The 17,348-nt window shown below is 38.5% G+C and overlaps 2 protein-coding genes across 3 annotated transcripts in view; one reads left to right on the top strand and one right to left on the bottom strand.

Annotated features, from left to right (window-relative positions):
* Nucleotides 1-17,348, bottom strand: part of LOC126979478 (G-protein coupled receptor dmsr-1-like) — a 416,322-nt gene that overhangs the window by 362,224 nt on the left and 36,750 nt on the right. The gene's annotated exons all lie outside the window — the stretch shown is intronic.
* Nucleotides 8,792-17,348, top strand: part of LOC126979393 (semaphorin-1A) — a 543,171-nt gene continuing 534,614 nt past the window's right edge. For both annotated transcript variants that reach the window (XM_050828672.1, XM_050828671.1), the window contains exon 1: nucleotides 8,792-8,970. In XM_050828672.1, coding sequence (XP_050684629.1) covers nucleotides 8,877-8,970 — 94 coding nt within the window. In that variant the 5' untranslated portion in view covers nucleotides 8,792-8,876. The remainder of the gene's footprint in view (nucleotides 8,971-17,348) is intronic.

Raw genomic sequence — 17,348 nt, 5'->3', positions numbered from 1 at the left:
GGCGTCGGATAGATAGTAGTCTGTAGAGCAGTCCTGACCTAGCAATGTTTCCAATTCTAAGAAAGATGTCGACAGAGATTTGGTAATTATCGAGTGTGTAGTCAGCAAATATAATATTAAATAGAAAGATAATACGTGGAACAAAACACATAATTACTATATCTAAAGCCTGAAAATATCTTACTGCACAAGAAGCAGAGGAACCCCATAAAATAGAATGGATAAACAGTAGAGAATGCAAGAATACAAATAATATAGTTCCGAAGACATCTCAGGGCGTGTCCGCGTCCTGATTAGAAAAAAACATGCACTTATTACGTTAAATAATAGATTATTTAACTATCCACAGCTTCTTACCATAGATGTGTGTATGAATGAAGAATGAAGTAACGCTATAGTATTAATGATCACGGGGTGCAGAAGCTGAACAAAGGTCACAGATTCTTCAATCTCCAGCAGTCTTTTTTTATTTTTTATATGGAATAGGAGAACAAACGAGCGTACTATTACGTAGTGATCACCGCCTCCCACATTATCTTGCAACACCAGAGGAATCACAGCAGCGTTGCCGGCCTTTAAGGAAGGTGTACGCGCTTTTTTTGAAGGTTCCCATGTCGTATCGTCCTGGAAATACCGCACAAGGAAGCTCATTCCACAGCTTTGTAGTACGTGGAAGAAAGCTCCTGGAAAACCGCACTGTGGAGGACCGCCACAATCCAGATGGTGGGGATGATATACGTCTCCAAAATGCCTCTTTGACTTTCTTGCATTCGTTGGAGAAAGAAGACAGTTACTGATACGCAAAATGCCCAATCATTAGCATGAAAATAGCAGCAAATTAAAATGTTCAAATACAAACCATTATTTACAAAGACTAATTCAAATTATCAAACGAGTGGAGCAAGAATAACTTCACGAATATAAAATGATAATTTATAAATGGGCCGGCTTAGTACTTTAATAAAGTTAATGTTAGTGCTATATTTCTCTTATAAGTCAAGAGTGGGAACATGTTTATAATTTATGCTTCACTCTTGACGTCACACTAAAGAATTATAATTCCTGTTAATTAATTTCGCTTAAATGGATTGCTTTATTAACGTATGGGCGTATTTAAACGTGCACACTCAGAAATCAATCACATCGAGCCGTCTACATAAATAAAATTATTATATATTACAAACATATATCTTATAATATATTTAAAAGAGCAATTCTTGTATATATATAATCTGAATCTCGGAAACGGCTCCAACAATTTTCGTAAAATTTAGTTTAGAGGGGATTTCGGGGGCGATAAATCGATCTAGCTAGGTTTCAATTAAAAAAAATGTAGTTTTATCCGTGTTTTAATGAGAAACAGAATAATATTAGAATACAAAGGTAAGTTTCGCCACTACAAACAAGACTGTAATAGCTCAGACGGGACATTGGGTAAAGAAGCAGACAACTCTGGTTCGAATCCAGATGTCCTATTTTTCCCTTTTCACCTGAGATCAAAAATTCTTCCATAAATTGATATAAGCTTATATAGTTTGTCAATAATTTTTACTCTATTTGTCATTTAAAAGAATAATTATTACTAAATATAAATTATAACTGAATATTAGCCAAATTGGCTTCGAAGAAGCTGGGCGTCATCAATAGAGCACGGCAATATTTCAAGCCGGCCCACATTCTAGCGCTCTACAAAGCGCAGGTCCGGCCACACATGGAGTATTGCTGTCATCTCTGGTCTGGCGCACCCCAGTATCTGCTCGATCCATTTGACCGCGTGCAACGTAGAGCAGCTCGAATTGTCGGGGACTCAGTGCTCTGTGAACGGCTGGATCTCTTGGCGTTGCGTAGAGACGTCGCATCATTGTGTGTCTTCTACCGCATTTATCACGGGGAGTGTTCCGAAGAGCTGTTTAACCTGATTCCTGCCGCCGAATTCCACCTTCACACGACACGCCACAAGTTAGGATTTCATCCCCACCAACTTTTACAACTTTTTGAATCGTTATATTTCAAAAACGGTGGCTCGTAGAAAAAAAAGTATTAACTAATTTTTTGTAGATAATTTTATGATCTACAATTTTTATCTGAGATATTTTTATGATAAAACTTACCGTTTTGCTGAAAATCGCAAAAAACTCATTTTTTTGACCTTGAATAAAATTTTTTCCTTACAGGGGAAAGATGGGGAACTTTCAAATTTTGTTTTTAATGATATTTCAAACAATCTTACCGATTTTCAGCTTGGTGGGAATTTAGGTAACTTTACTCTTATTTTTTGGTCTAATTTGACGGGACTACTGGGCAAATGAGACTTAAATCTTATGTCTCGAGATGACGAGAGCATTGTCAAGCCGCTCAGAACTTTTGGGTTTTTCAAGAATACTGTGCGGCACTGCATTGTTATGGGCAGGGCGTATCAATTACCATCAGGTGCTCGTCCCGTCCCATATTTTCATAAAAAAAATTATCCACGTATATTTAAAATGTTTATATCTATCGCATACATATAATTTTTGTATGCGTATTTTTATTATAAGTTGATAAATACTAAATGATGCGAATAATCTTTTTAACCGTTCCTAAAACAATTCGCAATAAGAATTCAATAAGGTAACTTTATAGCAAAAATCGTCATATTAATTGGAATGAAGCTACAAAATAAGAAATCCATTTTCCAGCTGTCTAACTTTAATGAAAAGATTAAATTAACTTAAAGTTAAGAGGCGAGATTCAACTCCTTTCTAGTCCGTCTTGCTATATTTATAGACCAGCGATAATTTATAGCTAGATTTACTCACATTTAATTTTATATTTCCACTTAGTATTCCCGATTCTGGTATCGTTAAGTTTGTATTTGTTTAAGTGACAAACTTAGAACCTAGTGCAATTACATATTTTTTTTATGAAAATAAGGGATGAGGCGACCAGGACGTACAGATGATGGTAATGGATACGCCCTGCCCATTACAATGCAGTGCCGCTCAGTATTCTTGAAAAACCCCAAAAATTCTGAGCTGCACTACACCTGTGCTCGTGTCACCTTGAGACATAAGATGTTAAGTTTTATTTGCCAAGTAATTTCACTAGCTACGGCGCCCTTCAGACCGAAACACAGTTATGCGTACACATTACTGCTTCACGGCAGGAATAGGCGCCGTTGTGGTACCCATAATCTAGCCGGCATCCTGTGCCTAGCTATATTACAACGGCTCTTAATTTGTCTGTGAAGTGTGTCGAATCGGATACCAACGGAAGTATTCACTTACCGGCGTCATGTTAGGAATACAAATGACATCGCTAAGACGCAGCTCTAATACCGAGCCGACCCTAACATTAGTTCGTTAATTTGAGTATCTTTATATTTAAATCGTGGAAATAAGAAGGACATATGATTTGAAGAAATGGCAAATGGAGTCGTTAAGTCACCCAGAGGTCAAATCTAGTTTTGAACATTTTCTGAGATCTTTTTGTAAAAGCATATACATCGCCCCACGAAAGACTGACTTAATCAACTTAGACTAGTAGTAAGAAGGCTTATAAGTTTGTCTGACAATTGATGTATCAGTCAAATATTAACAATTTCTTTCTAATCATTAAGACTAAGATTGCTATTATTGTATATGTTTTGAAAGATGTTCAATTATCGGTAATCTGAGTCAAGTCATCATTATCATCAGCCGGAAGACATCCACAGCTGGCCAAAGGCCTCTCCCAAAGATCTAGGACGACGATCGGTCCTGCGCTGCCTTCATCCAACGTATTCCGGCGTTCTAGACCAGATCAACAATCCATCTTGTGGGGGGCCTATCAGCACTGCGTGTTCCGGCAATTGGTCATTTAAAGACTTTACTGCCCCCACCGGTCATCTTTCCGTCGAACTATATGCCCTGCGCACTGCCACTTTAGGAGTGGTAGTGCCATGTTGGGTCCTCACGGACACAACCGAATTGGGCCGGCACGCCCGGAGGAATACCACTCCCCAACTCGAAACCGGCGTGAAATAGCGGCTATGCCGCTGTGTTTCGTCCGGTGAGTGGGGTATCCGGAGGCCTACACCCCCCCTCCCAAATACAAATGGCAGCACAGACTAAAACGAGACTACTCCAGGACGGTACCAGGCTATGCAGCCTTGGAGAATCCGTCCCTGGGCGTCCACAATTACGGCCTGTACCTAACAGTGGTTGCCCAGGCTGCCTCGCGTATTCTGGAGGGGGCAAATCTGCGCTGACTCGGGGCAAACAGAGCAGGAGGCTCAAATCACCCTCCTCCACACTCGCTGTGGACTTTTGCAACATCAGGGGGCTTCGCTCAAATTTAAATGCCGTCCACTTTCACCTGGAGATGGCGAAGCCGGCCCTGCTCTTTGTAACCGAGATATAGGAATCCTCCCTGGCTGATTCATCTTACCTTTCCTACCCGGAGTATAATTTTAACACTCCTTTATACCACGGGCTGGCGTGTGCGTTTACGTCAGGGAGGATGTCTGTTCTCGACGTCTGAGTTTTCTTGAAGGACAGCACCTATCCATCATCTGGCTGCGTGTAGACTGCAATGACCATCCGCGAATCTACGCATGCCTGTATAGGTCCCATAGCGGTAACGCAGAGACTGACCGGCTCCTTGAACACATCCAAATGGCTACAGATTCCGTGTTGGAGCAGATCCCTACTGCAGAGATCGTGTTTCTTGGCGATTTTAACGCCCACCACGCCGAATGGCTAGGCGCACGTACCACCGATCATGCAGGGAGATCTGTTCACGACTTCGCCTTAGCATATGGTCTGACGCAACTGGTTATTGCGCCAACGCGAATCCCAGATGTGCAAGATGAGAGACCTTCACTGTTGGACCTTCTGTTGATCCACATCCGGACGGCTACCTAGTTTCCATTGACCCTCCTCTGGGATCGTCGGACCACGCCCTGATCCGGAGCACCGTGCCGATCACGCGCCTAACACGGCCCCGCTTCTTAGGCTGTCGCCGCGTGTGGCACTATAGGTCAGCAGAGTGGGACGAGATGCGGTGCTTTTTTGCATCCTACCCGTGGAGGCAGATCTGTTTTTCGCTGGGAGATCCAGATGCCGCTGCTGACGCTGTTGCTGATATGGTACTGCAAGGTATGGAACTCTTCATTCCATCCTCCTCTGTGCCTATCGGTGGCAGGTCCCAATCATGGTTTGACCGCTCCTGCAAAATGGCCTCTCGCCGAAAGCAGGAGTGCTATCAGGCTTGGGTCAATGCGGTGGTATCTAGGGATGTGAATTCCAGTAAACTTAAAAAACACTTCAGTCATGCCTCCAGGTCCTTCAAAAGAGTTATTGCTGACGCGAAGTCGAAGCACATTGGCAGAATTGGCGAGAGACTTGCACACCTTCCCTCGGGAACTCGTGCGTTCTGGTCGCTCGCCAAGACTGTCCAAGGAAACTTCTGCCAGCCAGCCATTCCGCCACTGCACAGGGATGATGACTCGCAGGCCCATGACGCGAAAGAGAAAGCTGATCTCCTGGGCTCCCTCTTCGCGTCCAACTCGACTCTGGATGACCAAGGTGCACCACCACCGCATATTCCGCGGTGCGATTCTTATATGCCGGAGGTAAAAATCCGGCATGGTGCCGTGCTTAAGGCGCCTCTCACCTTGGACATTCACAAATCGAGCGGGCCCGATGGCATTCCCCCGATAGTGCTGCGGACATGTGCTCCGGAACTGGCGCCGGTCCTTACCCGTATTTTCCGGCTCTCCTACTCATCAGGCGTAGTCCCGAAATTATGGAAGGCGGCTTTAGTGCACCCGATCCCTAAGAAAGGTGTACGCTCAGATCCGTCCAACTACCGCCCCATTGCCATTACCTCCATTTTCTCCAAAGTAATGGAGTCGATCATCAACCGCCAGCTCTTGGGATACCTAGAGAGGCACCAGCTGATCAGCGACTGCCAGTACGGTTTCCGTCAGGGTCGCTCAGCTGGTGATCTTCTTGCGTACCTCACCCATAAATGGGCGCAAGCGGTTGAGTCGAAGGGAGAGGCGTTGGCGGTGAGTTTGGACATAGCGAAGGCCTTTGATCGGGTGTGGCATAAAGCGCTTATAGCGAAACTGCCATCCTATGGGCTTCCCGAGAAGTCGTGCAAATGGGTCAATAGCTTTTTGGCTGATCGGAGCATCAAGGTTGTTATCAACGGTGCATGCTCCGACTTAAAACCCATAAACTCTGGTGTCCCGCAAGGCTGTGTGCTATCCCCTACGCTGTTTCTTCTGCATATCAATGATATGCTGCAAATCAGCAATATTCATTGCTATGCGGATGACAGCACGGGGTATGCTTCCTACACCGGCCGTGCCAACATGTCCCGGGATAGCGTCGACGAGAACCGGATCAAACTTGTGTCTGAAATCGAGACTATGCTTTGCAAAGTCTCGGAATGGGGCCGACAAGATTAAGTCCAATTCAATCCCAAGAGGACAAGTTTGTGCGTTCACCACTAAAAAGTCTCCCTTTGTCGTATCCCCTCGATTCGAGATCACTCCTCTAACTGCCGCAGCTTGTATTGGCATACTTGGCGTCGATATATCGAGCGACGTTCAGTTCCGTGGTCACTTGGAAGAGAAGGCCAAACTGGCCTCTAAAAAGCTTGGTGTACTCAGTAAGGCGAGACAGTACTTCACTAAAAGCCACCGCCTGCAACTTTATAAGGCGCAAATTCGGCGTCACATGGAGTACTGTTCTCACCTCTGGGCGGGTGCTCCCCAGTACCAGCTTCTTCCATTTGACCGCATTCAACGAAGAGCGGCTCGAATCATCGACGATCAAGTCATCTCCGATCGGCTTGATTCTCTAGCATTGCGTAGAGATGTGGGTTGTCTCTGCATCTTCTACCGCATTTATCACGGGGAGTGCTCAGAGGAGCTGTTCGGGTTGATTCCAGCGGCCGAATTCCACCATCGGACATTACGTGCAAAGTACCATCCGCATCACGTATACGTCTGGCATTCCACAACCGCGCGTTTTCTTCGAAATTTCTTGCCTCGCACAGCCACTTTGTGGAATCAACTACCGGCAGCGGTCTTCCCGAACAGATACGACTTATGGACCTTCAAGAAAAAAGTATACTCCCACCTTAAATGCCGGCAACGCATTTCCTGACACACCTGTTGTTGCGGATGTCCATGGGCGGTTGCCTCACCTCTCCCCATCCCGTGAGCCTCTTGCCCGTTTGCCCCCTCTCATATAAAAAAAAAAACTTTAGTTTCGAAATCATTTGGGCTATGACGGTGACTTTGGTTCTCCTACAGATCTCGTCATTTCTGATTCGATCTCGCATGGAAACTCCAAGCCTAGTCTTCTCCATTTACAAAAATCCTGCAAGCAGCACTGCATTGTAATGGGTAGGGCGTATGAATTACCATCAGCTGAACGTCCTGCTCGTCTCGTCCCTTATTTTCATAAAAAACATCTGCCAATGAAAGTACGCTTCAGAGATAAGTCGTTAAATAAACTTTGTGCTTTTTTCAGTACACAGAAATAAAACCAAAATATTAATTTGTTATCTATTAACTCGCAAAAACGCACATATTATTAATAGATATTTTGTTTGATTATAATATTATATTATTATCTAAGCTATTGGCAAGCAGAACGATTAATAAAAGCTCTAGTCACGAAGCTACTTAACTATGAAGCAGTAAACAACGTATAGTATAAATTATAAATGTTTATTTTATTGATTTTCTCACGGCCCTAAGCTATCGAAACTCCGGCACAGAACAATATGAATTACTTTGACATAGTTCCAACATCCCAGCACAAAATCACCAGCGTGTAACTTTGCGTTTTAATAATAATGAATACACGAACAACCCCTCCAGTGTACAAATAGTTTTTATTTCGATAAACCCACACTCGTATTTCTGTGTTCCGGCACTTACGACTCTTTGTAGCCGAACAATACGTTTCAAAGCACATTTATTTACGTTAGAAATGGATGTTTAATTTAATGTAGTGTTAAATAATGAGTCTGATTTCGTATTGTAAAAGGGAGCTACGAAACTCTTGAAAACTTTCGATGTTATATTTGGTGGACATAGGCAAGGATAAGGACTGTAGAGGCAATTGTGAATTTGTTAGAAACTGCCATAACCATAATGTTAACACCAGGAACAGACATAAACTTATAATGCCTACTACTCGGCTAAGTCGAGTTAGTAAATCTTCTGTGGGGCGTTGTATACGCTTTTACTACAAGATTCCAGATAGTGTTCAAAACTCGTGATCCTATTTTGAATAAAAATATTTGAATTTGATTAGTGAAAGTTTAAAACTGCTCGTCGCAGATATGTACTTTTATTTCTTCTCGAATACAGGCGATGTCGGGGCAGGTTTATTAGTACTTCTTGTCTCTACAGTTCATTGGTAATAATAGTAATTAACAGCAAAAGTAGAGCCCAGTTTTTCCGGAAGTGAGAACTAATAGCTTTCTTAACGCATTGAGCTCAACATCCTGTTGTTAATGGACAAGTTGTTTACGTGCGTTGCTAGGTTACACATTGTCTCGCGGATCAATTTTTGTGTTTATATTAAACAAGGGCAAACTTGTGAGCTTTTTTGGAGTTTAATTGCAAGTTTAGCGTTCATTAAGATATATTTTTAACGCGATTATGACGTCGCAGGGTGCGTTGGGGTGAGGAGGATTGCGTCACGTGCTAAGTCCGCACTGTCGACGCATGCGAGACAGCGGGGCTCCTGTCGCGCATGTGCGGGCCCCCTAACCCCTGCCTGTCGCGCACTCCGCAGTCAGCCGCCGACAGTCGAGCATCGTGTTCGCTCGCTAACGACAAAAACCCGCGAGTGATTCCCAAGTGATGTTGACTTGTGACTAGTGCCATGTTGTTCCATTGTGCTATTCTGGTGGCCCTGCTCGGCACTGCCGCCGCCGCTTGGCAGGAGAATGTACGCCCGAAGGTCTTCGCACAACTAGGTTGGTATGCAGCAAGCATCAGTGTTGTGATTCTATGAACCTTAGTCAAACGCGCTGTGTAAATATATTTGCTTCCAATGTTTACAAAATACGATGACATTCATGTGTTATGTATTAGCATAGCTTATAAAAGCTAGAAAGCTCTGAACTGTTTACCGTAATGTCATCCATAAAAGCTTTAAACTTAAAATGTAAGCTATACACTTATACAGCTTACGTAAAATTCATTCAATCAGTTTCAAAAGATTACTATCATACTTATAATGAATATTAAGCAATCTTTGGTTAGTTATTTTTCAAAGAAATCAATAGATATAGTTCCAAAAAGGTTATGTTTGTTGAAGAGAGGTTATGTTTCGCGTTCTGTGTTCTTATTGGTTACAGATTAGCTTTCTCTATATTTTCAAGTAACAAATCTATTATATCTAGAGCTATGGTGAAATTGTGATTCTGGATTTGTAAGGAGAGTCTATAGAGTAATACAATAAATCACTAAGTTAATTAGAACCAAACTTTAACATTTTGTGTAAATCTTTACTAATGAACTTTACTTTTATCTATATCTGATGATTTTAAAAGTAAATTTCAATTAGTTACTTTACTAAATTTCATTTAATGCGGCTCTTGTGGTTATACAAAACATTGTTATTTAATTATATATTTTTAGTTTTTACCTCAAATACATAAGTCAAAGTCAAATAAACTTTATTCAATTAGGCTTAAACTATGCGCTTTTAACTACAAATATTTCTTTTAAATTACTGAATTTACCATATTTTGTTCGTAAAAAGTTGAGCTCACGAGAAGAACATAATACTTATAAGAAACTCAACGGCTACTCTTTTCAAACACATATAGTATTTTTCAATGACTATATACATAATAAAGTATTTACTTTGTAAGGTGCTGCATCCAATATATGAGTCGTGTTGAAAAAATATAAAAAGTAATAAAGAATTAACTGTATAATATAAATTATCATATATTAGATGCATCAACCTTACACATATCACGAATATATATAGTAGTTTTTGTCAGTGACTTCATCCATGTTAACTTTATGTGTGAATTATCTCAATAAATATTTTTAACTCTAACTTTTATAAATCATAAATCTAATAGATAAAAAATATGAAGTAAAGAATATTAATAGCTCACGGGTATAGTTTCACTCGAGTTTCCTAACTCTATATACTTAAAAAATACAACAGTTTTAACTCCTATTTTTTTTGGGAATTACAAAGTTTTAATTAATTACAAAGACCTATTATTGAAAATTCTACATTTCGGACTCTAGCTTTCAATTGTCAGTTTAAGTTTATGTTGTCTTCATCTATTCATTCCAAATCATTGTCGTATGAGAAGAATTAAAAGAATAGAAGAAAGAAAGAACACCACTTAACGTATACGCTAATTGTGCTAGAAGATCTGGTACTCCACATTCTACATCCATTCAAATTCAAATTCTAATATATTTATTCATAATAGGATGTGATATCACTTATTGAAAGTCAAAAACTAACATCCATTCCAAAAAGTATGCCTCAGACTTGAGAAGAACGGGCGTAACAAACTCATTGGGATCAACAAATGTAGCAAATTCACTTATGTGCCTATGTACATACATTACATTATCAAGAATATATTGAGAAACAATAGTCAAGATGTTAATTTCTTTAAATTTTGCTCTCAATGATCACACGATAGTTACGGACCAAAATTGCGTTGAAGCGTTGCAACAAAATCCTCTGGTATTAATATTAAATGTCAAAAAAAATTGTGATTTAATTTTTTGCATATAGAAAATATTGATGACGATCGATGGAACGGTGAAGAATTTGAAATATTACAACACCATCTTGTCCTGAGCTACAAAAACATGTATACACACAAATTTCACATGCACAGTGATCAAAAATATTATACTGATGTTACATTTAACCGCTGTAATCAACTGTGAAGACCTTTGGCTAATGTATATATTAAAAAAATTATTATTATTAAATTATAAAATGTATTCCCGAAACGATATACTTAGGGACTTACATCTCGGGTGCTGTGAATTGCCGTGGGATGACAGCTGATAGGCCACTTTCCCATTTCTATCTTATATAAATAAAGAGCAGATTTTATTTATATAGATAGACTAGCTATCCCGACAGACGCCGTTTTGTCACAAGAAAAACAATTTCCACCATACATTATTTTGTAATATTACAAAAGGGTTAGCTTAATATCGCTTTCGTTGAAAGCTCCCAGACGGCTTATTTTTTCTGACACCTTCAACAAATATCGTTAATAATGTAAGCGAAAACTTAACAAATTTAATACTAATACTAGCGGACCCGACAGACGTTGTCGTGTACACACGTGATAAATTTGAAAAATCGGTCCAGACGTTAGGAGGAGATCACTAACATACGACGGAGAATTATCTAAACCAATCTCAAATTCACTGGAACACTAAAATAATCATCAAAATTGGTCCAGCCATTTAGGAGGTAGTTCAATTGTGAATCTAAACCATCCTCGAATCCACTTGAACACACACAGAAAATTTCATTCAAATCGGTCCAGCCGTTTATGAGGCGTTCACTGTCCACTCACGTGCAGAAGAATTATACCTATATATGAATTATATTTGACTATGTAGGTAATTATGTCCGGTAGCGAGAAGTCACTGACAGCTGAAACATAGTTCATACTAGTTCAGCTGTCTTTGATCCCTGTATTGTATGTTAATAATAAATAATGTAATTTAGTAACATCTTAACTTGTAATACTATTATTAATTATTGTAATGTTTGGGAAATGAAGTTATTATTTTTATATATAAAGATAATAAAACCTTCCTCGAGAACCACGCTACCTATTGGTGACAACAGCATGAAAATCGGTGCAGTATTTTGTGAGACGCAGCGGAGGACTTAGTTATATTAGTGATGTATATGTAGTGATTATTTATCACTAAAAAACTAAACATCCTAGAGCTTAAATGGCTTGGAAAAGCAAAACTACGCATAGATTCAAGCCGCGTCGCTAGGCGAGATGAAGGCAGCGGAGTTAGCGATTGTTTTATTGTGCAGTCTGCAATGCGGGGGAAAGCCACGTGGCTCTCATTAGAACGACACAAAGCGAAGCAGTTTATGCTGAGTTCTGTTATGCTCAGATTAGCGATGCAACCGACGCGACGCCCAACGAACCGAAATAAATTAAAACAAATCTTGTTTATTGTCTCTTTTAGAACGAAATGCTCAATCGGTAGTCAAATGGGGGCACCATTGCAATAATCATTAAAAAATCTATAAATATGGACTCCTATTTAATATTCAAACTTAATGAGTTAATTGAATGTTCATGTTATTAAGAATTTTAGTTTTGCTTTTTCCTGTGAATTTGTTTGCCAGTCATCTTTGACGTCCCTAATCTCTGCTATAACAGTCATTCTATAGTCACTCTAGACCAAATTACTCCTACAACTTTTATTATGTCGTCATTCTAAATCTTTCATAGTTAATCTTTATTTATCTTATTTTCTCTAGAATCTTGTTGTAATTTTATTCCATTTGTCTTGTCCTCCAGGGCTGTCACTATCGACCATTTGAGATCTACAACTATAGATTCTATGTCGAGCATTTTTTCTGCTTCTGTTTAAACTTTTTTTTTATTTGTGTTACTTTTTCACATGAACGAAATGATTTAGACGTTATTTTGCGTAAATGCTTGTTTATCCAAAAGCTATGAATTTTCTTGAGTGTCAATTCAGCTAAGATTTGTCTAAACTTTAATAAAATCTTAAGTTTAGCTTTCGTTTACCACATAATAATGAAAATCAGTTACAGTAACAAAAGATACGTTTAGCCTTTACTATCTTTATCTTGCTGTATCTCTGTAAGAGATGTTCTTCACTTTTGCTCAATGTGTTTGTCTATATGATAGTATATTATATGTAAAGTATTTGTAGTAGTTACCATGTTTCGTGAGACTTTTGAATTACAACGATCTACTATTTTTAAAGTGTGTAAAGATTTTGGATGCATTAAAATAAATATATAGCATGAAAAGGAAGCTAATCGCTATAATACAATTACGTAGAGCCTATAAAGTAATGAATAATTTTGAAAATATAATGAATAGACATTGGCTGTTAAAATTAAATTGTTCAAATAAATGTATTTAATGAGTTACCTACCCTAGAATTAGATTTTAGTAACATTATATTATAGCCCATGCTATGGCCTGAAATAAATGATATTATTATTCTCTTTATTATAATTTCATCCTATTTTCTACATTTATATATATATATATATATATAACATATTTATAAAAAACAATATTACAAATATAAATATAAAAAGTAGAATCCTGCCGGCGCGTTGGTTCACGACAATTCCGCCGTTGGTTAGGACGACAGACTGAGGAACTTCCGCACGATGCGTGAAGATAATTATTATTATTAATATAAATAATTTTATAATTGTAACTTTAACCCTGTACTCTACAATAATTACCATGATTTAAGAGTAATAAACTTAATTGTTTTTTTTTGTTTATGCCCGATTATGTTGCTAACTTATTATTTTTAAAGTATAAAATATTTTAATCACGAGTTCAGAAAGTCATAACGCAATTATTGTAGAAAACAAAAAAGTTACTGTTTCATTATATCACATGCTATCTTCGACTGTCAAAATGAAAAAGAAAGTGACGGTATTATCTAATATATAAAATTCTCATGTCGCGGTGTTTGTACTTAAACTCCTTCGAAACGGCTTGACCGATTCTCATTAAATTTTGAGTGCATATTGGGTAGGTCTGAGAATCGGACAACATCTTTTTTTCATCCCTCTAAATGTTAAGGGTGGTCCACGCCAATTTTTTTTTTAATTATTTTACATATTATTTTTAAATTTGTTTGATTATGAATCATTTGATTATGAAACAGCATTAAAAATACATACAACTTCAAATTTTCACCCATCTACGATCAACAGTTACTTTTGTATCACGATTTTATCGGCAATACAACGTTTGCTGGGTCAGCTAGTATTTAATGAAATATTAACTTAAAGGAAAATGTCTACTTATATCCCAGTGTTATTAGTTTGTTGATATTGTGTAAATGAATTAAAAAAAAGTAGTTCGTTATATTTGATAATGATGAATGAAATGATCAATTAAGCATATGTATGTATGTTTATAGATGTATGGATCCGGCGTATAACCGTCAATAACTATTGTGTGCGTCTTTAGTCAGCCTTATAAATATTAATGGTGCAATTTTCAACTGCCTTATAAATTTGCCGAGTGCGTGTTGGTCGGTAGTATAAATATTACATATAACCATCCTATAATAAAACTATAAAGTTGACGTGTTGGATATTTTTCTACAAACCGAGTGAGGTGATAAAGGGAGCATATCTGACCACAAAAAAATAAATTAAAAAAAAGATTGTCCGTCTGTCGGTTACTACTTAACAGACTTTTATGAAACTTTCACCAATGGCTTCAGCTTAACCTATGTAACTGTGTCTAAAGTGCAACATTTGGGCTGTATTTGATGAACCAGTGGGAGGCTCCTTTGCACAGGATGCCGGCTAGATTATGGGTACCACAACGGCGCCTAATTCTGCCGTGAAGCAGTAATGTGTAAGCATTGCTGTGTTTCGGTCTGAAGGGCGCTGTAGCTAGTGAAATTACTGGGCAAATGAGACTTAACATCTTGTCTGAAGTTGACGAGCGCAGTTGTAGCGCCGCTCAGAACTTTTGGGGTTTTTCAAGAATCCTGAGCGGCACTGCATTGTAAGGGGCAGGGCGTATCAATTACCATCAGCGGAACGCCTTGCTCGTCTTGCCCCTTATTTTCATAAAAAAAATATATGCATGGAGAATGAACTTAAAATTTGATATAAGCCTAAACGTTAAATTAATGTTTTACTATATTTTATGTGATAAATTAAAACAGCTCAACAGTTTTATAAAAAAAAATGGCCAAGTTTTAAAATCAGTTTAATTAAAGTATGTACTTACAGTTATTCAAGATGCATTTAAAATGTTTTCACCTAAATTTAAGTTCGTATACAGTAATTAACTATAACAATGATATAAGGTTATCTCTGGTCCCGCGTACATACGTAATTATATTAAAGACATAGCTTAAGACATAGTGGTTGCAATATAACCTAATTTAAGGATAATGTTACTGCACTGGGCGTCGACAAATGGTATTCACGTAGCCGTTATTAGCAAACCAACTCCTGGGAATAGATACAATTTGTTGAAAGTGTATTTGTAATGAGATATTAGGGCTTGTAAGTGTGTCGAGTTACTTTTGGTCTCTCTTATCAAATGACATTCGAACTACGTGTCAGATAAGTAAATGAGATTTATTTTGTGAGTTATTATTGTCGATGTATCATATGCTTGATTGTTTTATGTTAAATTGTATAAAAATATTTTTAACCTTAGTTTTATATTTTTTTAAATTTCAACAGCTATAGTCACCACTTAGTAAGATTATTTTTGGAGTGAATCTTTTTTGAGATACCAGTGTTGCCTAGATTATGGGTACCACAACGGCGCCTATTTGAGCCGTGAAGCAGGATTGTGTAAACATTATTGTGTTTCGGTCTGAAGGGCGCCGTAGCTAGTGAAATTACTGGGCAAATGAGACTTAATATCTTATGTGTCGAGGTGACGAGCGCAATTGTAGTGCCATTCAGAAATTTCGGGCTTTTCTAGATTCCTGAGCGGCACTGCATTGTAATGGGCAGGGCGTATCAATTACTATCAGCTGAACATCCTGCTCATCTCGTCCAGTATTTTCGTAAAAAAAGAGTGCTTTGAATTTCTGATTAGCAAGTTTTTTGTGAGACGCTCGTTCAATCAGGAAGCTGCAATCAATATTTAATATTCACTCTTTAAGTTATACTTTAATTAAACAAGAAAACGTAACCAACCATACAAATACGGTACTTGGAAGACAATCAATTAAAAATATACATCTCAGTGACAAACATTTTAAATCTCATAATATATAGTTTATCAATATTCGAACTAAGTCTGCAATAATTGTAAGTACTGGTTTATTTACCGGTTTACCCACATAGGGCAGTGAGCAATTTACTCAAAGGGATTTCTCTCGGTGACTCATTAACTAGTGTTGAGTGAGGTCAGTGATAACGAGTTATACTGGACGGAATTGTTGCTTTTATGGGTTCCGTAACTGGAAAGTAACCTACGGGAATACTTTTATTAATACCCGGTCATCCGTATGTACGTTTGTCTGTCAGTGGCGTTTATCTTATAAACCGGAATAGTTAGACTGGTGACTTTTTGAATTAATGTGTATTTTTTATGAAAATAAGGGACGAGATGAGCAGGACGTTCAGCTGATGGAAATGGATACGTCTTGTCCATTAAAATGCAGTGCCGCTGAAGATTATCAAAAACCTCAAAAATTCTAAGCAGCAATACAACTGCGCTCGTCACCTTGAGACATAAGATGTCAAGTCTCATTTGCCCAGTAATTTCACTAGCTACGGCGTCCTGCAGACCGAAACATAGTAATGTTTACACATTACTGCTTCACGGCAGTAGGCGCCGTTGTGGTATCCATTATCTATCTTGCATTCGGTGCAAAAGAGCCACTGGTAAAATCTAACGAATTATTTCAATATTTAGCTATCGTCTAATATATTTAAACTTGGAACGTGAATGAACGATATGTACCTACAACACCCAAATCTATTCCCCTTTAAATTAAATCACCACTTTATAATTTCCAAAAAAAAAAACAACTATAAGTTCAATACAATAAGAACAAAATGCCTTCAAGTTGATAAAAAAAAATAGTACAGACCCCTTCATGTGCAGGTTTCAATTGACCAGCAAACCGGTTTTATAGTGAAGGTTAAATTATAGACAAAGTTTCTACTTCTCTATCGATACTATCTCGACAGAGAGATCTTTGTTTTCAAGATATTTTAATAGGGCAGATGTAATGACTCATAATATTTCGCCACCTTACCATTTACCAGTGGGAGGCTTCTTGGCACCAGATGCCGGCTAGATTATGGGTACCACAACGGCGCCTATTTCTGCCGTGAAGCAGTAATGTGTAAGCAATACTGTGTTTCGGTGTGAAGGGCGCCGTAGCTAGTGATATTACTGGGCAAATGAGACGTAACATTTTATGTCTCAAGGGGACGAGCGCAATTGAAGTGCCGCTCAGAATTTTTGGGTTTTTGAAGACGCGGAAGAGCGGCACTGCATTGTAATGGGCGGGGCGTATCAATTACCATCAACTGAACGTCCCGCTCGTCCCGTACCTTACTGTCATTAAAAGAAATGAACTTTATATGAAACAACCCGAC

This window comes from Leptidea sinapis, chromosome 3 (genome assembly GCF_905404315.1).
Source record: "Leptidea sinapis chromosome 3, ilLepSina1.1, whole genome shotgun sequence".
NCBI classification, from domain to species: Eukaryota; Metazoa; Arthropoda; class Insecta; order Lepidoptera; family Pieridae; genus Leptidea; species Leptidea sinapis.
Note: the sequence above shows the minus strand (reverse complement) of the source record. Positions and strands in the feature narration are given on the sequence as shown.